Source organism: Pan troglodytes, chromosome 8 (assembly GCF_028858775.2).
Source record: "Pan troglodytes isolate AG18354 chromosome 8, NHGRI_mPanTro3-v2.0_pri, whole genome shotgun sequence".
Lineage (NCBI taxonomy): Eukaryota > Metazoa > Chordata > Mammalia > Primates > Hominidae > Pan > Pan troglodytes.
In genome coordinates, this window is record NC_072406.2 from 135,208,201 (window position 1) to 135,231,346 (window position 23,146).

The window sequence follows — 23,146 nt, forward strand, 5'->3', positions numbered from 1 at the left end:
CTCCCAGTCACCAGACTCTCCCTGCTCCCATCCAGCCTCACTCCATGGCAGATTTATCTTCATGAACTACAGCTTTGATCCTGCAGTCCCCTTACTTCCACATCTTCTCTGGCTCCCCATTGCCACAAGAATATCCCAGCTCCCTAGCCTGGTATTAGGATTCTCATGACTTGGAGACAACTTCCATTCTCACTGTCCCATCTCTCACACAGACTGTGCTCCAAGTATAGGAGAGGGCCAACCCCATTGTGCATTTGCAAGTCTCTGTGTCTCCAAACATGCTGCCCCCTCTGCCTGCTGCCTGGAATACCCTCTCCTCTCTCTCCCATCTGTGCTTATTGAAAGCTCCATCTTAGAGACCTACACCATATCTCTGTGATAGCACTTATCCTGTTCTGACTTGACTTTTTAGCTTTCTGTAGCCCCTGTCTGGATCCTGCCCTAGATAGTAAAGTCCCAGAGAGCAGAGACTATATCTCAATTGAATTCTTGCCCCCTTACAGGGTTTTAACACATGGTGGGTGCCTGTACATGTTTTCCAAATTAGATTCTATTTTTAGCACTCTAGTCACCCCATATTCCAGACAAACAACGCACACCCCTGGTGGGATCAACATGCAAACCACGCAGATCACAGCATCCCGTGCATTTAAAGATAATCAGTTTATCTGATTGGTCATTACAATCCTTTCACAGTTTTAGAAAACATTTATGTCTTTCAGGGACAGATCTGCAGGGCTAGAGTTGCTCTTGGGCCTCCCATTTACGGAGAAAATTGGGGCAAACTCTTGTGTTGAAGTGACATCGTCCGTGCTGCCATTCCTAAGAAGACCAGCCTTATCGAAGGTCAGTTATGAACTGTGAGTATGAGAATGCTGTCCTCTTTCAATTCTGTCCAATCTACAGGAGTTTCTACAGGAAATGAGAAAAGCACACTACAGAATCATAGCACTTTCAGGCTGGATCTATCTACTGCAGCATTTCACTTTATGGATGAGGAAACAAGGAAAATTGAGCTCTTCAGAGGCAAAGGAGTCAGCCAAGCCACACAGGTGGCCAGTGATGAGCAGGACTGACCCATATTCAGCCTTCAAGCACTTCCCCTGTGTTAGGGACTGAATATCTGTGTCCCCTCTCCCAAAATTCATATGTTGAAATGTAATCTCCAATATGATGGTATGAGGAGGTGGGGCCTTTGGGAGGTGACTTGGTCATGAAAGTGGAGCCCTCAGGAATGAGATTTGTGTCCCTCTAAGAAGAGATACTGAGTGATTATATCTCTCTCTTCACCATATCAAGTTGCAACAAGAAGGTGGCCATCTGCAAACCAGGAAGACAGCCCTCACCAAGAACCCAACCATGCAGGCACCCTGATCTCAGACTTCCAGCTTCCAGAACTGGGAGAAATCAATGTTTGCTGTTTAAGTCACTCAGTCTCTGGTATTTTTGTTATAGCAGCCTACACTGGCTGAGACACACTGTCGCTGCCCTCCTGCCCTCTGTCCAGCCTTAACGTTTTGACAGTTACCATTTACTGAGCATTTATTAGGCGACAGATTCCATGCTGGGCATTCTGCACACACGACCTCATCTCAGCCTCACAACTCCCCTGACAAGTGGCCTGCCATTTAGACAAGGGTCCTGAGACTTAAGAGAAGTGAACAAACAGCTTGCTAAAATTCATGTAACCTGTAAGTGGCAGAGTTGGAATCTAAAGCAAGCTCTGTCTGATTCTAAAGCATTTATTCAGTAACTGCTTCCCACTTTCCAACCCAATTCCTATTGCCTGGCAAGTCCATTAGAACCCACACCAGGAGGAAAGAATTTTCTTTCATGACATCTCGGAAAAACTGAACCCTGTATGAAGATCTCAGCACAATCTGGCAGCCTCTCCGCAGCTAAGGGCCTGGTACCAATTTCTAATCAATGGATTTGAGCCAAGTTGTCAGGGAGGGTAAAGGCTTGGCAAACTGGATGAAGGAGATGATAGCAAGTTGCTTAGTATCCCTGGGCCTTAGTATTTGTTTTTGTTTTGTTTTCTGAAAGGGAATAATAGAGACCCCTGACCACAGAGTCAGGAGGAAGATGTGGGAGACTGAGTGAGAAAGTGCTTTTCAAAGTATATGCCTGACACTTATGTGAGGCACATCAGGGGTGACCTGAGCAGTTCTAGGTACACCAGGATCCCCTGTGGGATGCTCAGCTTTCACCCTACACAGCTCCTTGCTTCCTGTTGTCATATGAATCTCTGTCACCTGGTTTTTCCCCTGTGTGTAGAAGGGAACAGAAATATATCCTATGGTCCATAATTCTACTCCTAGAGATGCTGAACAGAAATGCACACATATGTTTGTTAGAAAATATATATCTATCAGTTGTATGTATAACTGCCCCACACTGGAAACCGCCAATAAGTCTATCAAAAGCAAAATGAGTAAATACATTTTGTTGTATTCACCCAATGCAATACAAAATAGCAATGAAATAAAAATTAAATTGCCTGAAACAAAATGACTACATCTCACTAACATATTCTTGAGCAAAAGAAGCCAGACACAAAAGATAGAAAACTACATATGATTCTATTTATATAAAGTTCAAACGGACTGGGCATGATGGTTCACACCTGTAATCCCAGCACTTTGGGAGGCCAAGGCGGGGTGAATCACTTGAGACCAGGAGTTTGAGACCAGCCTAGAAAACATAGTGAAACCCTGTCTCTATTAAAAATACACCCACAAAAAAATAGCTGGAAATAGTGGTGCATGCCTGTAATCCCAGCTACTTGGGACACTGAGGCACAAGAATCGCTTGAACTTGGGAGGCAGAGGTTGCAGTGAGCTGAGATTGTGCCACTGCACTCCAGCTTAGGTGACAGAGCAAGACTGTATCTAAAAACAAATAATAAAATCTTTTAAAATAAAGTTCAAATGCAGGCAAAACTAATCCACGAATTGTGATTATTCTTGTTGCAGATGGGGGCAAGGATGATTGGATGGGAACACAAGGAGGCCTTCTCGGATTCTGGTATGTTTGGTTTCTTAATCTGGGTGCTGGTTTTATGGGAGCATTCAATTTGTTAAAAATTGCTGGTAGTTGAGGTCCTCATTAACCACCTCCTAACAAGCCTCCTAGCCTCCTGGTCCTCCCTGCTCTGACAAATCCCTCACTCTATTTAAATGGTCTTCCTAGAACATAATCTGATCGGGTCCTCTTGCCTTCCTGTGGCAAATCTTTCTATGGCTCCCCATTGCTTAGGTCTTCAGACCCTGATAGGCATAAGAAATACCTAGAGAAGTGTTCTATTAGTTATTGACTACTGTTTAACAAATTACTCCAAAACTTAGTGGCTTAAGACATACATATTTATTATCTCACAGTTTCTGTGGGACAGAAGCCTCAGATTCATGGTCTATTGCAAGGCTCCAATCAAAGTGTTGTCCCAGGGGCTGTGTTCTCATCTGAAGGCTTGATTGGAGAAAGATCCACTTTCAAACTCACAAAGTGGTTATTGGCAACACGGAGTTTCTCACAGGCTGTTTAACTTAGGAATTCAGTTTATCACTGGCTGTTGGTATGAGGCCACCCTTGGTTCATGAAAGCATGCAAACTGAGAAGGGAATAGAGAGAGTCAGCTAATGCACAGAAGTTACAATCTTGTAACCCAGTCATGCAAGTGACATTCCATCACCTTTATTGTATTCTGTTGGTTACAATCAAGTTACTAGGTCCAGCCTATATTCAGGGGGAGAGAATTACACAAGCACATGAATGCTCAGAGGTGGGGATCACTGTGGGCAGGTGTTGAATTGTGTCCTCCAAAAAGATATGCTGAAGTCCTAACTCCCAGTATCTGTAAACTGACCTTATTTGGACCTTGTCCTACCAGAAGCTAGGAGAGAGGTATCCTTCCCTAGAACAAATTCTTCTTTGGAAACTCAGAGAGAGCATGGCCTTACTGACTCCTTGAGTTTGGATATTTGGCCTCTAGAATTGTGAAACAATAGATTTCCATTGTTTTAAGCCCTCCAGATTGTGGCACTTAGTTAAGGCAACCCTAGGAAAGTGATACAGGGATGGTGCTAGAAATCAGCCTACTACATCTAGCAAAATTGCAGATTCCTGAGCCCATGCTCTCCTTACTGCTGCCACAATATGATATGATGGTCTTTGTGGAAAGACCTATTGATTTTGATGCAGGAATTCAAGGGCCCACAATCACTGATGCAGGAATTCAAGGGAAGCAGTCTCTTTGGCCCAGCTCTGTTCCCCATCTCCAGCTCTCTGTGCACCCTCCCCAGCACAAACTCTATGGCTACATTCTGACATTTCCTCAGCCTCTTTGTTCTTCTCCCTTCCCTACCTGATAACACACTCATCAAGACCCTGGTTGATCACTTCCTCCAGGAAGCCTCCACTGATTACACTAAACCACCAGACCGAATTAGTTGTTTCCTTCTCTGTGATCCCAAATCACTTTGTGCCTAAATGTGCTAGAGGCACTTTGCCTCTCACATTGCATTGCCATTATTCACTCCCTTTTCAGTTTTCATTTCTAGGCTATGAGCACCCCAAGAACAGAAGTTGTGACTGATTTAGTCTTGTACCCCCAGAGCCTGGCACAATGTCTGCCCAGGCATGTTGCTAACTAAGTGAATAAATGAGATGACTCTTCAGGGCTGCTCAGGCATTGTTGGGAGGAAGCTTCAGCCACTCCTCTCCCAGTTGTCCTTAGGAGTCATCTTGGCTTATATGACATGACCTTTGATTGTTCTGATTGTGCCACATTCGTGTGGCAGAAGTGATGACTCAGGGAGAATGGGTCATTCCTCAGTCACTGAGGGAAGAAGCACAGAATCAAATTGCATCAGAGCTAGAAGAGAGACATCCTGGATAACAGCCCAATGTGGGCCATGGGGACAGGCTTCGCTATCGAGGTACTCAGCTCTGATGTGGCTTGCATGACCTCACTGAAGGCTACATGGGCTAGGCTTCCCCCTATTCTGTGGGGAGAGAGTTTCGCATACACAGGAGGCTGAGCCAATGATCCTTGCATCCCTCACCCCCTGCCCAGCCACCAGCAGAAAGAGGAACTATGCAGGGAAGGTTGGGGGAGCCCCAGCTGGGTCACTGGACCAGCTCCATCGGGCTCTCAAGACAAGAGGCATTGGAAAGCTTGTACCTATGCATGGTGGCTGGGAGGTGAATATTTTCATAACCGCTTGACTGAGACAGCACTAATGTATTATACAACCTACTCATTGAAAGTTTTAGTACAGTCATGGAGTTGGACAACCATCATCACAACCAATTTTAAAACATTGTCATCACCCCCAAAAAGAAACCCCATACACATTTGCAGTCACTCTTCATTCCCCTCATCCCCCCAGCATCTGCTAATCGCTTATTTCCTTTCTGTCTCTATGAAGTAGCCTCCTCTGGACATTTCATTTAAATGGAGTCAAACAATATGTGGTCTTTTACTATTGGCATCTTTCAAAGGCTCATCCACATTGTAGCATGTATCAGTGCTGGATTCCTTTGTATTGATGAACAATTTTCCATTGTATGGACAGACCACATTTTCTTCCTCCATTCATGGGATGTGGAATTTCTTTAGGTTGAGAATCCCATTGGAACTTGATGAATCTAAAGTTGACTTAAATGTAAGGCAGATGTGCCACTCTTCTGCTAAAAATACCCTGCACAACAAAACAAATGAATCGCACAGATTCATTGACTCAAAGAAGCAGACTCAGAAAGAGTACATACTGGACGTGGTTATTTAGATGAACTTCTGGAACCAGAATAACTCATCTTAATTCTAAAAGTCAACAGTGGTCTCTTAGGGTGGGGTTTGGGGGAATTGATTGCAAAGGGCCAGGAGAAAACTTTCAGGGTGGGGAAATACAGTTGATAATTACTCAGGGGTATATATTTGTCAAAGTTTATGAGGTTGTATTCTCAAAATTGTGGATTTTATTGCATTGTAAATTATACTTCTTCTCCCCTAATGAGAACTCTGAGGATAGAGAGCAACCTGCAAATAATTACACTTGAAAGATTCTTGGTTTGGGGAGAAAGACTTTTTAAAAAATGTTTTGTAGAGACAGGGTCTCACTGTGTTGTTCAGGTTGGTCTCAAACTCCTAGTCTCAAGTGAGGCCCTCCCACCTCAGCTTCCCAAAGTGCTGGGATTATGGATGTGAGCCACTGTGCCTCACTGTAAGAAGAACTTTCAAAGAAGACAAGGGAACCAGGAAGAGAAACGAGGACGTGGGAGAGAGCTGGCTCATTTCTGGATAGAAGAGTAAGGCCTCCTTGAAGCAAGGAAGCAACTCTTGGGGCATCTCTCCATTGTAGAACTGTGTTAGCATTCTCAAGGCAACACTGCAAGAACAGACTTTGGCCTATGGGTTCATCTTGAAGAATGAATGAATGAGGAATAACAGCACAATAGCTCGGACTTACATAGCACTTACTGTAGGCCAGCCCTGTCCTTGTAACAACCCTGTGAGGCTAAATGTTTTAGTACTCTCTCCAGCTCTTCCTTGTCATACTTGGGACCTCAGTTTCCTCATCGGTCAGTCAGAAATAATAATAGTACTTACCTCACCAAGTTATAGTGCCTGGCTTCTAATAAGGATTCAATGACCGTGAGCTGATATTACCTCCACATAACTGTTACCCTCACTGTCATGAAAGGGTAAGACATTCAGTCACTCTAAGGACATTGTATGTGATGCAGGAAACATATGTGATCAGGCACAGCTTGGCTGTGACCTGTCTCCCAGGGCTGTGTATTTTCTAAGGGTCAGTCTTTAGTCAGAGGGAGACATCATTGGCAGCATTCCTGGTGGCATCGAGAAAGATGGGAGAGAACTTTCCAGGAAAGTCCCAGTAAAGAGCTTGTGTAGCATGTGTAGGTAGCACAGTTTCCCCAGGATCACAATTCCAGGCTTTTGTCCATTCTGCCTTCAAAGCAAGGACCTGCAGGTCAGAAGAGGTGGGTGGTAAAATGAGGCCATCAGGACCAGGGCAAACTCTCTATGTTAATTGTGGGGGCCTCCAGCCTGGGAGTTTTGCAGCTTTGGCTAGAAGCCTAAGCAGTCCCCACCCCGTCCATGGATAAGGAGGTGGGCTGTGCCAGGAAGCTGCTCCAAGGAGAAGGACTGTAGTATGGCTATGGAGGGAAGGAAGCAGCCTTCTCTTAGGTGAAGTACTGAAAAATATGGAAATGCTCCCCTCCTTTGGGAAGCGCCTTGCTTACTGACTTGTGTGTGTGCACAAACGTGTATGTGCTTTGTGTGTGTGGTGGGCCTGGGGCAGGTGAGAATGCCATGCCAAGCACTCCTGTATCAGGCCTCATGCTTTTGTGTAAAAGTTGGGTGTTAATCACTGGCATTCTCCAGGCCCCTTCTGCCCTCTTGGCTCCTTGTCCCAAGGGTGGGTGGTGTAGAGACCCGCTCTCACAGCCCATCTGCCTGAGATTAGCCTGGGAAAGGTCCCCCAAAGGTCCTATTCCTTGGGCTCCTTTAGGTTTTGTAAAATGCAGCATCAAAAGATCTCAGATTTCATTAAACTCTTTAAAAACAGCTTTTGGGTATGATCAGGCTATCTGAAGGTCCCTAATCAAGTGGGCCAATTCTCTGTAAGGGAACTGTGAATCCATTCATTCATCCATCCATTCATTCATTCGTCTCACTCAGGCATTCAGGCATTAACACAAGCGTTTCCTGAGCAGAAGCATTTCCTGAGCACAAGCGTTTCGTCCGCTGATCGGCCGGCGGCGCTGAGTCCTGGGAAGACGAATAAGGCAGGCCCGTTCCCTCCTTCCCTCCCCGAGTCCTTCCTGGAGAACACCTAGCCTGAGGTTAGGACCGGCACCTAAAGGATAGAACGAGACGGGGACCACAGTATGGGCCCTAAAACAGGCAGGAAAAGCGGGAAGGAGGATGACAGGCAGGCGAGACCACTTCCTGTCGTGGCCAGGTAGAGATCAGCAGAGATCTGAAGGCGATTTCACCCACTTCTTCTCCCGGGATCCAGAGAAAAAATGCTTTTGTTTTCTAACTGCGGCGGCGAAGGGCGAGACCTCAATGGCTTTTAAACGTCCTGCGCCGGGACAGTGGTTTCTCCAGCGGAACCTGCAGGCTTGGTTCAGAGGCTGTCCCATAGAGGGCGCTGTCTGCCTGACTTTGAATGGAGTCGTGAGCGCAAGAACGCTGGCAACACCTCTCGCCAGAGGGCGAGTGAAGGGCTGAGTCCGCGCCCAGACCCTACTCCCACCAGCTTTCTCGAAGGGGAAGGGAAAGATCTACTCAATACATCCCGCTTTTCAAGCCCAGCAATCCCTAAAACTGAGAGGATGGGCTGAGAGTGCTGACACTGGAGAAGCTCCTCTCCCGGGCCAAACACAAGCACATAACAGCGCCCCTGCGCGACCCTGGGAGGGGAGTCAACCGGAGAACTTGGGGCGACAACCGGAAAGCCGGGATCCGGTAGCCGCACAGCAGGGATGCGGGCGGCTGTCCCGGCCTCTTCTCCCGCCACACTGGGCCTGTCCCTTCCCCATCTGAGTCTAGCGCTGGAGTTGTGATCAGCCACGAGTCCCCCTCCCCAGACTGAACCCTCAGCATTCCCAGTTTAAAGTCGACTTTCGTGCGTCAGAACTCTAGCCAAGTTTGCATGCGTCTGCACTGAATGGCGGAGCTCCCAAAACACACAGGCATACACGCCGGGGTCTCTCCACGCATACTCGGCCGCGTGGCAGGCTGTGTGCAGGCGGTGCCCACCCAACCCTCACAGACCTACGTGCATCGAGCTATTTCTGCGGTTGGGGGAAAATGACCTCTGGGTATCCAGCAGCGATTGGGCGACCTAGGCCCAGTTTCCTCCTCTCTGGGCGCGGGTTTCCACTTACAAAATCCAAGTATGAGACTCACCCTGCTGGGGTCTCAGGGCAGTGATCCGTTCCAACCCAGATTTTGGATGGCGTAGCGTTTTGCATTCCAGTAAAGCCCTGTGTAAACTCAAGGGAGTAATAACAGTAATTGTTTATGGAAGCGCCATTTACGTTTCCAGATTTCCAAAGCAAAAATGGGGTTCCCTGCTGTAGATGAATGCAGAAAGAAACATTACATATGCCCGTTGAGATTTGGTGGGGGAGGGTCCGACGCCCCAGGACCGAAAAACAAAATCTACCTCTCAAGTGGGGACCCCACACGATCATGTCTGCCAATGCAGGGCGGCCTTGAATTAGGCGAGGCTCAATCTAACGAAAAAGAAAGCGGTGGGGAGGTGAAGGGATCCCAAAAAGCCCTCGTGTGCGGGAGCTTCACCAGGGTGGAAGAGGGTGAGGCCAGTTTGTCACCTTTCTCTGATAAGAAAGCTGTCTCTCGGGAGGGGACCTCACAAACAATTCTGATTTACTTGATGCTTAAATCATGAGTCTTAAATGTCTATCTCATGGGCTTCTCGTGCGAACCGGGGAGCTGTTTTTAAAGCCAGTGGAGTGGAATGTCCTTTCACTAAGCCGTTCTGCAAAGGTCCAGTGTGGTTCTCTAAGGACTTGGCTGCCGTCGAGACGCGCAGCGGATGCCGCTGCTTGCCGCGGCAGAGGAAGCTACGCCGCTGCGCCTTCGGTTCACCTTGCCCCCATTAAAGCGTTAGTTAGACAGCTCCAAACGCCAGCCGGCCGGAGAGACTTCCTGGGAGAAAGTGCTGTCGTCGGGGTCACAGACTCGGAGTTGATCCGCGAGCCTTGGGCACCGGCGGCCAGAGCAGAGGGGTGCCCTTCCGAGAGCAGCCGTCCGTGCCGGGAAGCTGTTGCCCCAGCAGCCCCACCGAGTGACGCGCGGGTTTTGGCCGGGTCAGCGCGCATACGCACACAGGCACACCCACTCCTGGTCCCGGGGGAAGGCTCACTCTTCGGTTTTCCAGGGCTAAAGGCCAAGACCACGCGGATTTCTGAGTCCGAAGACGCAGTGCGAGGACTTACACCTGGATTCCCTTACTATTGGCTGGATGGTGGGTGGGGAACCCAAATCCCTCACTTCTTGGCCTCGCCCTTCCTAGCAGGCTTTAGGAAAAATACCGAGGTCGCCGGACCCCAAAGGGTAGGAAAGTGATGAGTTCTCCGCGGGCCGAGGTCACGTCCTGCCTCTTGGACCGGCGCTGCGTGGCTCTCCAACCGCGTGGGGGCGGCGGGCCCCTGTCCAGCCCCAGGGGGCGGGGGAGCGGCAGCTGCGAGCGCAGATAACCCCGAGGTGACCCGGGAGGGCCTGGTCCGCCCCTCCCCTCTCCCGCAGGCCTGGCGGCGGGAAGCGGGTCCCTGCGCCGCAGGGGGGAGAGGCAGGCGCGGTCTCCGGGCTCGCGGCCGTTAGTGCGCTTCGGCCAAGGGCGCCGCCTGCTCCGCGTCCCTCGCTCGCCTCCTGCGCTCGCAGGAGCGCTCCGAGTGCCTCTTTAGCGGGAGCCAATATCCTTTTGTGCTAATAGGCTTGTCCTCATTTGCTGCCTAATTGGACTATATAAAGCCAATAACGGGCGGGCTCTTATAGCCCGAAGCCAAAGCGCCAAAATCCGAGGGAAGGCGAGGAGGGGGCGGTGGCGGAGGCGGCTGCGGGGCCGGGGCTCGGCTGAGCCTTCGCCTGCCTAATCCCATTTGCCATTGTACGCGCCCAATCGCCGTATACTCCCCGCATTTAACTTGGATGACATTTTGATTTCATCATTAGCATCCGGCGCCGGATTGACGCAGCCTCGAGCCGGGGACTGCTCTTGCTGCCTCCTCCGCGGGAGCCGCAGCCGCAGCCGAGCCGCCTCGATCCCTCGGTGCCGCGGCAGGGCCGCTCCCCGCCCCTCCGCACCCCTCCCTCATGCGAGCCCGCCCGACTGGGTCCTCACCCCGCCCTCCCGCCGTTGGATTTGCGCCCGGGGCGGCCCCCGACTTTGCGCCCCGTAGTTGAGTTCCGTTTATGGTCTGATTTCCGGCCTCTCGCCTGCTCGCCCCGCCGCCCGCCTGTCCCGCTCCCTCCCTCCCGGGGACCCGGAGGAGAGGGGACCATGCCGGAACCCGGGCGGGACGCTCCCGGCACCGCCAGCGCACAGCCCCCACCGCCGCCGCCCCCACCACCCGCTCCCAAGGAGTCCCCGTTCTCCATCAAGAACCTGCTCAACGGAGACCACCACCGGCCGCCCCCTAAGCCTCAGCCGCCCCCACGGACGCTCTTCGCGCCAGCCTCGGCTGCCGCCGCCGCCGCCGCTGCCGCTGCCGCGGCGGCCAAGGGGGCCCTGGAGGGCGCCGCGGGCTTCGCGCTCTCGCAGGTGGGCGACCTGGCTTTCCCCCGCTTTGAGATCCCGGCGCAGAGGTTTGCCCTGCCCGCGCACTACCTGGAGCGCTCCCCAGCCTGGTGGTACCCCTACACCCTGACCCCCGCCGGCGGCCACCTCCCGCGACCTGAAGGTACCGACCTCTCTTTGAACTTTCGTTGTCCCCCTGCGCGCCCGCCCCGTCCCCGCGCCGCGCTGCTTCCCTCCGCAGTTCTGGGACCCCAGCACCCGCAAACCCTCTGCTCGGTCAGTTTTTTTCGGCCCCTAGCCTGCCCTCGCGCTGGGTTGCGCTGCCCGTTAATCCAATCCCACTTGGTGAGAAAAGAAGTGGAATTGGAGCCCCGGGCACGGTGCTTCCCGGGAAAAGTGGCCTCGGGAGTGAATAGGGAGGCTTCGGACGGCCAGGGCTCGGGACACGGCCTGGAAGGAGGGGGTGATTCCAATGCGCCTAAGCCGAAAGGGAACCGTTCTGCCGGCCCCTGGCGAGGAAGCTGAGGGAATGGAAGGAGGTGGCCGCGCTACCACCATCTGCTCGCCTGTCCTCGGGAGGAGGGGGATCCCAGGACTCGGCGTCCCTTCTCTGGCCCAGCCGAGAAGGAGGCAGCCCGCGGGAATGGTGAGGCCTCATGGCCTGGGACCTGGAGGCCGGCGCGGGTTGAGCCTGCCGTCCCCAGGCGCCGGGCCTCGCTCAAGGCTGTGTCGGTGTGCATGTGTGTGCGTCCGTCTGTCTGTCTCCCCAGCCTCGGAGAAGGCCTTGCTGAGAGACTCCTCCCCCGCCTCGGGCACAGACCGCGACTCTCCGGAGCCACTGCTCAAGGCCGACCCCGACCACAAGGAGCTGGACTCCAAGAGCCCGGACGAGATCATTCTGGAGGAGAGCGACTCCGAGGAAAGCAAAAAGGAAGGCGAAGCGGCGCCAGGCGCGGCCGGGGCGAGCGTAGGGGCGGCGGCGGCCACTCCGGGCGCAGAAGACTGGAAGAAGGGCGCCGAAAGTCCAGAGAAGAAGCCGGCGTGCCGCAAGAAGAAGACGCGCACCGTCTTCTCGCGCAGCCAGGTCTTCCAGCTCGAGTCCACCTTCGACATGAAGCGCTATCTGAGCAGCTCGGAGCGAGCCGGCCTGGCCGCGTCCCTGCACCTCACCGAGACGCAGGTCAAGATCTGGTTCCAGAACCGCCGCAACAAGTGGAAGCGGCAGCTGGCGGCGGAGCTGGAGGCGGCCAACCTGAGCCATGCCGCGGCGCAGCGCATCGTGCGGGTGCCCATCCTCTACCACGAGAACTCGGCGGCCGAGGGCGCGGCGGCTGCAGCCGCGGGGGCCCCGGTGCCAGTCAGCCAGCCGCTGCTCACCTTCCCGCACCCCGTCTACTACTCGCACCCGGTGGTCTCTTCCGTGCCGCTGCTACGGCCGGTCTGAGGCCCCGGAGGGGTGGGGGAGGGAGCGCCCGGCCTCCTTGTCCGGACCCCGGAGGAGACTGGGCCGGGCCGAGGGCGCCGAGAAGTCCAGCGGCCTTCAGGAACTGGGGCTTGGGCGCGCAGCCTCTGCTTCCCCTCCCCCAGTCGGTAGCATTTTGTAAGTATTTGCAATGCATTTTCGTGCAATTCATTCCTAATGGATTGGAGGCGCTTCCCCTCTTACTTTTGGTTTTTGGCTTATATTAAGAGAAAGCAGGAACGAGACAAAATTTCCGGGTCAGATATTTCGGCCGATAGTTTTTGTAAAATGTGCAGCCCTCCCTTCCAAATTTCCATTGCGCGGTGGCTTTTTGGTTTTATTTTTATAGAAGGAAAATAAGCGCAAAACCTAAATCCCTCTAGTTTATTCTTTTCTGCTTTTTTTTTTTTTTTTTTCGAGACGGAATCTTGCTCTATCTATTGCTCAGGCTGGAGTGCAGTGGCGCGATCTCGGCTCACTTTGACCTCCGCCTCCCGGGTTCAAGTGATTCTCCTGTCTCAGCCTCCCGAGTAGCTGGGATTGCAGGTGTGTGCCACCACGTCCGGCTAATTTTTGTATTTTTAGTAGAGACGCGGTTTCACCATGTTGGCCAGGCTGGTCTTGAGCTCCTGACCTCGTGATCCGCCCGCCTCGGCCTCCCAAAGTGCTGGGATTACAGGCGTGAGCCACTGCGCCCGGCCTAGTTTATTCATTTTCTATAGAACTGTTTTCAGAATCCAGAGAGGGAGAGAATTCATATGATAGTACTTTTATTTCTGGATTTCTGGGTATGTTTCTTCCTCCCAACCCCCAAATCAGTTATCCACCTTAATTTTCAAAATATGAGCAGCCTCTCATAAGAATCCCGACTCAGGCCGCTTTTCTCTTCTGGAGAGGTCTGTTGCAATTAGCCTCTTCATCGGTCTTACTTTGTGATGGAAGAATTCTCTAAGTGTCTAAAGGGAAAAGACAGCCAAAAATCAGAACTCTGACTATTTGAAACAGCTCCATATCTGGCCTGGTCTAAGTGGTCTTATTTATTAGTAGCATTTATTTTGAGAATTTCATTTGTAAATTATTATTAATATTACTATTATTACTTTGTTCCCTGTTTTGAGAGAGTAATTTCAGTATTTTTAATATGATATCTTTTATCCTCTCCTCTTACTTTTCATGTTCTGCAGTAATTGTTGTACATTGACCTGTGCAATATTGTACAAAATCTCCTGAGAAAGCTGTTTCCTCCTCCACCGTGGGAAACAGACCTTTTCACTGTATAATCATGGTCATTCATTTAGAAAGAAAAAAGTAGGCAGGGGAAAGGGGGGAAGAAAGAAACAAGCTTAGGTAGTGATGCTCAAAGGAGTAAGTTAGGCATACTGGAGCGCTTTAAGTGAAGGACAATCAATTTAGAAGAATTTTAACTTATTTGATAAATGTACAGATTTCTTGTAAAGTTCACCCTCTACTCCGCAGGGCTCCTGGCTCTGTCACCCAATCTGTTTTCTTTCTGTCGGTACACCTGTTGTTCTGCGATAGTTTCTTTCCCCTCATCTCCCTCACCTCTGCCTGGGTTGAGTCCCTTTTTAAGAAAAAGAGAAAAAAAACCCCACAAAATATTGTTACACTAATGTTGTCGTGACATTGAATTAATTAAAAAGAAAAGAAAAGCTTTACGTGTTGCCAGAGTGTGTAAGTTTGGACGATTTTCCCTAGAGCAAATGTCTCCAAAACTCTTTTCTCTCTTGCTTGCTGACTGCCTCTGCGCTAAGTACAACCTGGACGCACAACCCTGTATTCCGGGAGGCGGTGGAGACAGAGGCGGCTTTGTTCGCGACCAGAGGCACTCTCTCCCCTGTACTTTCCGCGGCCTGAAACGCCCAGCGAGCAGGGAAGAATGCTGGGTGGAAGGGGAGTGGACTTAGGCTTATCTAGTTTGCGAAATTGAGCAAAGCGACAGCGCGCGAGGCGAGATACCAGAGACAGCTGGTATTTCCGAACACTGGTCTGCAGCCTCCCGTTCTGTTCTTAAACCTGGGTTCCTTCGGGAGCCGAGAGCTTTTGGGCAGGGCATCCCTGGGCATTCGTCAGCTGGTTAACTTTGGTGGGCTCTGGTTGGAGGGAAGAAAGAGTGAGTTCAGAGTTTAGCTGCAGCCGCAGGCCGATTGCCAAGTCAGGCTAGGAAAGGCTGGGCCACAAGAGGACAACCCCAGGGACAGCCAGCTCTTGGGACAGCGGCTCCCACTACCAGGAGAGGGGAACTTCCGCAGGTCTTGCGGAGCTGAGATTCCCGGGGCGACTCGAGCATGGGCGCGGTCCTGATGCGCTAAGTGTGAGGGAACAGAGGCTACCTAGCTGCGGCAGCTGCAACAGAGAAGACCTTGTCTCTTCCGTGCCAGGCTCTTCTCTTTCCCCTGGCGCCCAATACCTCCTGGGCGGCATCTCTAGATCCCCGACCCTGTCCTGGCAGACGCCGGAAGCGTAGCGCTCACCACACCCGCGCGCTACTGGGCTCCAGGCCGCCGCGCTCTTAGTGAGCAGCCTGCGGAGGCACAGCGCGCCGGAACCGCCTGGAAGGGTGGGTCCGCCCGACAAAAGCAGGTGCCTGGGCGACACTCGCTGGCCGGGTGTGGCCGCCTGCCTTTAAGCTGGGGGTCTGCACGTACAATTCCTGGCGGGGCACCTTTGAAGCTGGGGAGCCGAAAGGGGGAGATGAGGAACCCAGAGGCTGAAAAAGATTCCAGAGAGCAGCCATAGGGCGCGACCGCTGGGGAGCGCCTGCACGCCTCTCTTTCCTCTCGCAGTGCGTTGCTAGGCTCCTCAAATTCAATCGACACAATTGATTCTACTGTGGCTGAAACGTCCAGTATAGTTTTCTGTTAATGGAAAACTGCCCTCCGAATAAACCGACATGCGTATTTATGGCAAAATTTTAGCCTGGACCCCAGTGAAGATAGATCTCTCTTTATTTCCCTCTGGTTTGGAATAAAAACGAGGGCATGTGTCATAAATGAAAAATAAACAGAAATTCGGGTCAAAATATGTTGTTCCTTGTGTTACCTACAAACATGGTGATGCCTTTTACTGTTGGCAATACCAACCGCAGGACAGGCCAATAACAGCTCATTAAAAATAATGTTGCAATAGCAAACACGTTCTTAGATTTTTACAGCCAGAACACGATGTTATCAAAGGCCAAGAAAATGCTTCTTTATTTGTGTTTGGATTCTAGAAAACGGTTCTTGACTGATCAGGTCTTTACAAAGTCGGGAAATAACTGGTTCTCCACAAGCACAGTTTATCCTTTGTCCTGCTCCTACAGCCTCCTTTTTCCTCCTGTTGGGGAGCCCCACTGCCCTGGACCCCTGAGCATTCCTCCCCCAAACAGTGATGTGCGCCCTGGGGGAGGGAGGTGGTGCCAACTTCACCTGGGGACTGGTGGCTGTGTGAGCCTAGAAGCTGGCCCAGGTGGGAAATGTCCCCTTCCCTCCTGTCAGGGGTCACCATATTTATCCCAGGGCAAGCAAGGGGGTTGAGCCAGGGTGCGGGGCTGTGGAGCACAGAAGCCACTCTACACAAAGCATCCTAAGCTCAACTGCAAGTTTTTCTGTGGTTTTCAAGCCAGGAGAAGCCAAGAAGGCATTTAGTGGGGCTGTCACATCTCCAGAGCTGGCCGTCTTCTTCCCCCACCCAGAATGCCCCCCTCCCTGCTGCCTCTGCAAAGATTACTGGGAGCTGCTGCCACCACTCACCGAAAGGGGCCTTTTTTGGGAAAAGTGAATGTGCCTACACAAAATTCCTCCTGGACATTCCCTAGGGGAAGACAGGGCATCCCATGTCCTCTCTCCTGGGACACTGAACTGGCACTCTCAATTTTGTCTTTTCACCCCTCCTTCAGACTGTGGAGCCCAGCTTCTCTTTGCCAACCCTAGCTTTAGATTCTTCCCCATCTGCACCCCAATTAATCTTCAAGTCAATGCAAATGACTTCAGCTTCCAGGCTAAATCCTTTCTGCATCACCCAAAGAGATACACATGGAAACAACACACAGGATACACTCACATTTGATATAAACACTCACCATACACATCCACACACTGTAGACCTCCTAACACCATTTCCTTGGGTTCCTAGCATACCCAATCACAAATGTGTTTGGCATCACCACCATTGCTAAGGCACAGACGTAATTACACACATCTTGTTCGAAGTGACCCTTTTCTCCGATGGCCTTAGGCTTAGGCAAGCTGGTGAGAATCCTGGGAAAGGACTGGGCAGAGTGAGGTGGCGCTCCCACCTCTGCTGCAGGAAGCCTGAATGAACATCCTTTGGACCGGGACGCCTCGAAGTCCCTCCTCACAAGCCACCTGGGATAAACTAGCAGAGCTTGCCACCATCCCACCGCAGACCCCCATGCTCTTGTAGGCTGGGATCCTACTCAGTGTCCGCCTCCTTACAGTGCCAGGCTCTGCCGCTCTGAGCACCCCCGAGGCCTCTGGACCCTGGGAGACCACAGAGCCAGCACGCGAACTGTTTCTGTTGGCAACACAGATGTATTTCTTTTATTTGGTAGTAAATAGAGTGGGTGTGTGTACATCAAACAACAGCAAGACAGATATAAACTGCCCCCCCACCACCGGGCGCTCATTCTGAGCCGCGACGCCCCCTCAACAGGCTCCCGGCACCGCAGAGCCAGAGGCCACGCGGTGAGAACCCCAGTGCGTGCGCTCTTCTTGTGTGAGAGGCCGGAGGTAGAGTTGGGAGAAAGAGGAGCAGGCGAAAAGATCAGTGGGATCTGCTTTCCCTTCTGCGGCCTTCTGGGCCAGCTAGGGCCTGGGAGACGGGGACCAGGGTCGGAGGCTTGAGGGCGGGAGGGCGGTGCTGCCGGCTGCTTCCTGCAAGCGCTTTGACGAGGCCTCGCGTTGTCCGGCCGCCTGCGCAAGGGCCACGCGCTGCTGCTTTCACCCTCTTGCGCCCGCGGGGCACCTGGACTCCCCTTGAGAGTCCCCGTGGGGTCTGAGCTTCTGCTGGGCGCTACCCTGCCCTCCACGATTCCATTTTGCCCCATTTATTCGGGTCGTCCACTTCCCGCGGCTCAGTGACCCAGCCAGGGGGCGTCTTCCGCTAGCGGTCCAAATGTAGACTCCGCAAAGAGGCTAAGAAGACCTGTCTACCGGGGTGCGCGCGATGGGGTCAGGGTGTAAGAACCAGGAGTCTCATAGAAACCTCTGCTTGGGGTCCAAAGCCCAGCCGGGCACTCCCAGAGGACAACATCCGCCCCCGCATGTACACGTGGCCCCGCAGGAGCCAGCCGCAGGGCTCCCACTCTCGGCTCCCCGCCCTCTCGCTGCCCCCCACCCCCTAACCCGGGCTTTGAGGTGTGAGCGATTCCTTGCCTCTGGGCCTAGGACCCTGGAAGTGTGCACGGCCGTTGTGCAGGGTGGATGGTGTTGACCTTTTGACCTGAAAACAGTTGGGGGCTGGGGAGCGGGGGAAGGATGGCGGAAGAGAGGAAAGAGCCACGAGAACAACTAGGCGGGATGTACTTTTGAGCCCTGCCGGGTGTCTCCGATCGGAGTCTGGGGTTGAGATTTGGGCTGCACTTGTCCCCGGTGTGTCTCTCCGGCGGAGTACCCTGAAGGTGCACGAGGTGGGGAGCATAGGCTGAGGTGGGTAATCGGGTCCTGGATAGAAACACAACCCTCGTCCTCACTGGGGCCCATGTATGCGCCTGGGATTCCTCCCCACCCCACCATCTCCAGGACCCCTAAGGGTATCACTCCAGCGACGGGGCGGTTCCGGAGACCCGAGGGAAGGGATAGCTGGAGACTGCAGCGCGCCTTCTCCAAGAGTCCCCTGGAGGTGCGCATGAGTTGTACTAGCCCAGATCTCTTCCTTGGCTGCTGCTCCTGGCGATGCATCTCCGGGGGAAACTTCCCAAAGTCTGAGTTGCCGGGGTTCCAAAAGGATCCCTTTGGGTTTAGGCCTGGGAGAGGTATAGAGCCAGCGAGAGAGAGCGTTGCGCCTATCACTGAGGCAGGAGCGGTGGGGTGGAGTCACCTGCTGTGCCTCACCCAAGCGCTAATGTCTTAAAGAAATATAAAGAATCCCCTTCTTTCGTGAGCTCCTTCACCGCCCTCGCCCCCGTTGGTGATGGAGTGCACGCATCAGATTTTCATCAAAGTTCTATTAAGTGAAACATAGGTTGCAGGGCACCCTTTGATTGAAACAGTTTAAATTTTAATTGTGTTTTTAATTTGACATATAGTTGCAGAAAGGAATGACACTGCGTCGCCAAGGGGCGGTCGATTTTCTTAATTTCTCCCAGAGGAATTGATGAGTCTATCAGGCCACTAGATTGGAAACCCATTAAAGCTCTCTGGTTAGGCTGTTAATTGGAACTTGATGGATGTGGGGGGGGGGGGGGAGGGGGGTGGGGAGTGTCGGGACTCGGCTATGCTGATCCAATCTTCATGACTTTCTGTTTTCCAATAAATTACACAATTCATTTTCCAGCAGCAGATTACATAAATTGTACACCTCTGGGGCTCTCTTTTTCAAATAGGGAGCCCTTTTCCCCAAAAGCCTATTGTGAGATGTCATTTGCACCAAAGAACGAACAGCAGAGGCCCTTGAATGAAAATCGAAACATAATCAACGTTTATACTTAGAAAATTTATTGAGATCATTTTCTCTGGTATTTCCTTATTTTAAAGTTTGGACGCGCCATATATCATAATCCACTTGCGTGGGGGGGGGGGGCAGACTGTGTTTAATATTTATCGAAGCTTGATTCCAAGATCAAACTTGTTTATGACTTCATCTGTCATTTCGGAGGGAGCCTTCTTCTACTATTACTCGGCTCAGCCAGCCTATTTCCCAACTGCCGCAGAGCAGAGAGGATCAATTTTTATTAGGCTCCTTGGCAAGTTTGCTCTGGGCCGCTTTAATATTGAGCAGTGGCATAATCTCGGGACCTAAACTTTAAGCGTTCTTTCAGGCTCAGAAAGTTTATCATTCCTTGGAACCTGGTTATGCCTAATTCCTAGGAGAGGGAGACAGGGGGTTGATCCCAAAGATGCAGAGGGGCCATCCTCCAAGGTGTGGGTATTAAACTGAGTAGGATTGGGCGGAGCTATCCCAAGGCTAGGGAGGTGGGCGGGGTGTGGGATAGTACTGAGTTGAAGGATTGCCACTCGTTAGGGGAGAGACATGAGGTGTCTGTGGGTGGTGGTTCCAGGAACTGAGTGTTACTGGGAGTGAGTTTTGTAGCTACACTGGGCCTAGGAGAGGGCGTCTGGGCCTCCGTGCTCCCGGTGAAGATCCCCATATGCTAGAAAGGGGTGGCAAGGAAGGTTGTTTCTTGTCCCTCCCGTCCTTGCGGTGTGACGGCTATAGGTGCTGAAGGGGCGGGAGGTCCCTCAGGCTATCAATCGAGGGGAGCTCAGGGGAGCTGCAGTCAGTCAGGCTGCAGAGCTGGGTCTCCACCACAGCCTTCCTTGCCCCAGCCCCGTGCCCACCACCATCTCTTCCCTGGTAAAGTGCACGCACTAGTAGGAGCTCAGTGAACGTTTGCTGAATGAATGTGTGAGTGTGCGCAGGCGTTTATGCAAGTGCCTTCATGCGAATTAATGCGTCCTTTGCCGGGTGTGGCAGCAGAGGAAGTGCCTCGGTGAAGATCAGACCCTCGAAGCGATTAGAGGGACGGGACAGAGGAAATACAAGGCAAGATGGATCTTTTTGACTTCCCAAACTATCCCTAGGGGAAGGAGAGATAGGGACGCAAGGCTTCATAACTTCCTTGTTTAGAGTCCGCAAGCCAGGCTTCTTGCAAGGGTCGACTCCCCAGTCTCTCACTGTTTCAGGGCCTGGGAGTTGCTTTTCCGAGGCCCACTTCGAGGTCCCCTGATCTGACAGAGATCACTCCTTGGGCTCTTGCCCCACCCATATACCCGCCCCCGCCATCCCGAGTCAGCAGGATCCTCACAGTCTTCCCCGCAGCCATCCTCCAAGCTCAATGCCTGTGTCTGCTCCTCTCTCCCTCCTCCCAAATGTGATGTATTGGCAGTGGAACAACCTTGAGCACGAGTCTTGCTTTGTCTGCCTGGGCTAGTCTCTTGTTTTCTTGAGCCTCAGTTTCCCGGCCTGTACATTGAGTGAATAGATCTGTGTCACTTGTTTGCCATCAGGATTAAAGCGAAGAATGATGGGGAGCTTCCAGCATGTTCCCCGCACGAAGTATTTACAGTTCAGGAAGGTTCGACCAACTCTCCCTGCCTTCCCCCAGCTTTCTTCCCCAGCGGGGTGGCTGGCACTGCTCCCCGAGTTAGCTGGCCAGTTCCCCTCGGGGCTGCCTTGGCCCTGGCTCCGGAGGCAGCGCCTAGCTCAGGATGTCTGCGAGAAGCGGATGGTTAGTGAGAATCCGACGATTCTTTCGCGGAACCTCCCGCGTACCCCCCAACAGCGCGGGAGCACGCGGGACCCGCTGCGACGTGGCCCAGGAGCCTGCGCCGCCGCGGCGCAGAGGAGAACGCACAAATTGTATTTCAGCGCCAGGTCCTTCCGGGTTAATGAGCTGACACCATGATTAAAGCTGACCATTTGTAATGTGTCTCGACCCTGCCGCTGAGCCCTGAAGAGGTTAATGCGGTGACGGAGGCCGGCACCTGCCCCTCGCTGGCCTCCCGGGCCGCTGCGCGCAACCCCTGGCCCCCGCCCCCTCGCCTGCCCCTGCCCCGGCTGCGCGGCCGACTCCTAATCAATTAGCCCATTAACGAGCCCTTCGAGGAGTTAAGTAGGGAAGTGTTCTGCCACGGGCAGGGCCGCAGTCGGTAACTCACCGCGGCTAATGATATTATAAGCGCTTTACTTCATAACCCGGGCGCGGTGCAGGCGAGGAAGGAACTGCACCGTCATGCAGCGTCTGGACATTTGTGGGGACTGATTCCAGAGTCTCCACTCACCCTTGGCTGCACTTGGGGGGCACCCTAAAGACAGGGCTTCTGGAATCTCTTGGCCAAGAGGTCTAGAGGCCACAGCTTGAGGGGACGGGGTTGCCTGAGCACTTCGGGCCTTGCCTCACTTCAGTTTCCAGGAAGCTTGTGCAGACGACTGTGGCCCCAAACCGCTTTGCTTGGCTGGGCTAATTCTAGCTCGGGTAACAGCTGATCTAGGAATTAAAGGGGCGAGAGCCAGGGCACAGAAGGGGGCTATGAGAACACAGAGGGAATCACTATTTACTGAGCACCACGGTGTGCCAGGCTCGGTGCTGGGTAGTTTGACCTCACAACAGCCTCTGCGAGGGAGGCACTGCTTCCTCCAATTTTAGGAATAAAGAAACCGAGCCTCAGAATTTCCAAATGTCTTCCCCCAAGATCACCCAGCCGAGAATTGAGTCGAGTCTGCTCAATTCTAAAACCGAGTCCTGTCACCAGTTCCTTATCTTCTTCCTGGGAGTAAGGCGTCTATTTCTGCAGCAGTTCGGAAACCTTCAAAATTTACAAAACAAAAACACAGATTCGCTTAAAACACGGGTGGGCCATGGGCTACCCGGCCAGGTTTACGGAGTACCTACTATGCGCTGCTAGTGCTTCGAGGCTTTTAATCCCTACCTGAGGCAATCCGAGAAGTTATTTTCAACTATGAGGGCAGAGAGGCTTTAATCGGCATGAGTTGTGCAAGTTCATGCAGTGTGTAAATAGTTGTGCCGGAATTTGAACCCAGATCTCTTGACTAGAGGTCTTAGGGCTTCCTCCCTCCCCCTAAAGATTCTGTAGGTCCGTAGAACCTGTGACAGGGATGAGGTCTGCAAACGGGGAAGGGGACTGTCTGCTCCCAAGGCTCCTGCCATGCTGGAGAGGATGAGCGTCTGCCTGGAGACGCCTGCTCCTAACCCACCTCACCCCCACGCAGGGCGCCACGGTCCCAGGAGTGCCGGCTCTGCCCGCCCACTGGGGCTAGAAGGGGTGGAGGGCTGGGGGAGGATGGTGGAGCAGCCTGTACAAGCCCCTGGGAGGCGCGGAGACCGGTCGCCTGCGGAGGCGTCGAGCCACTCCAGCTCCGAGTCCCGCACCGCCCCTGCCTCTGGAGAGAAGGGTCCAAGGGGTCCAAGGAGTCGGAGTCGCCGCAGCCGCCAGGAACCCGGGCTAGAATCTGCAGCTGCTTTCAGCCCTGGCTGCCCCTGGTTAGACGCCGCTGATGCCCGCCAGGCCCTCGGCGCGCTCTGGGGGCGCACCGGTGCTGTGTGCCTGGCCGGAGCGTTTTGAAATTTTCCGGGGCCGCTCGGCGGCGCTGCGATTGGCCGCGTTCGGGTAACCTCTATGCAAATGAGGCCGCGCCGCCTCCGCGCCGCCGGAGACCCGGCGAGTTGTCGGGCGAGGAAGGG

General features: G+C 52.9%; 1 protein-coding gene and 1 long non-coding RNA gene across 3 annotated transcripts; one reads left to right on the plus strand and one right to left on the minus strand.

Moving 5' to 3' along the window:
• The first annotated feature begins 10,982 nt into the window (after positions 1 to 10,982).
• HMX3 (H6 family homeobox 3) lies at positions 10,983 to 13,561 on the plus strand. The gene is made up of 2 exons (XM_508090.6): positions 10,983 to 11,463; positions 12,071 to 13,561. The coding sequence occupies exons 1-2, from the start codon at positions 11,064 to 11,066 to the stop codon at positions 12,742 to 12,744; spliced, it is 1,074 nt and encodes a 357-aa protein (XP_508090.3). The 5' UTR covers positions 10,983 to 11,063; the 3' UTR covers positions 12,745 to 13,561.
• A 69-nt stretch (positions 13,562 to 13,630) lies between these two features.
• On the minus strand, positions 13,631 to 15,536 carry LOC107966953 (uncharacterized). 2 transcript variants are annotated; one of them, XR_008537494.1, is made up of 4 exons: positions 15,114 to 15,536; positions 14,740 to 14,873; positions 14,225 to 14,344; positions 13,631 to 13,718 (listed from the first exon to the last, which is right to left on the minus strand). It is a non-coding gene; the product is annotated as an uncharacterized LOC107966953 (long non-coding RNA). The 2 variants fall into 2 exon arrangements; XR_008537495.1 differs by lacking the exon at positions 14,225 to 14,344 and having other exon boundaries at positions 13,636 to 13,718.
• Between the last annotated feature and the right edge of the window lie 7,610 nt (positions 15,537 to 23,146).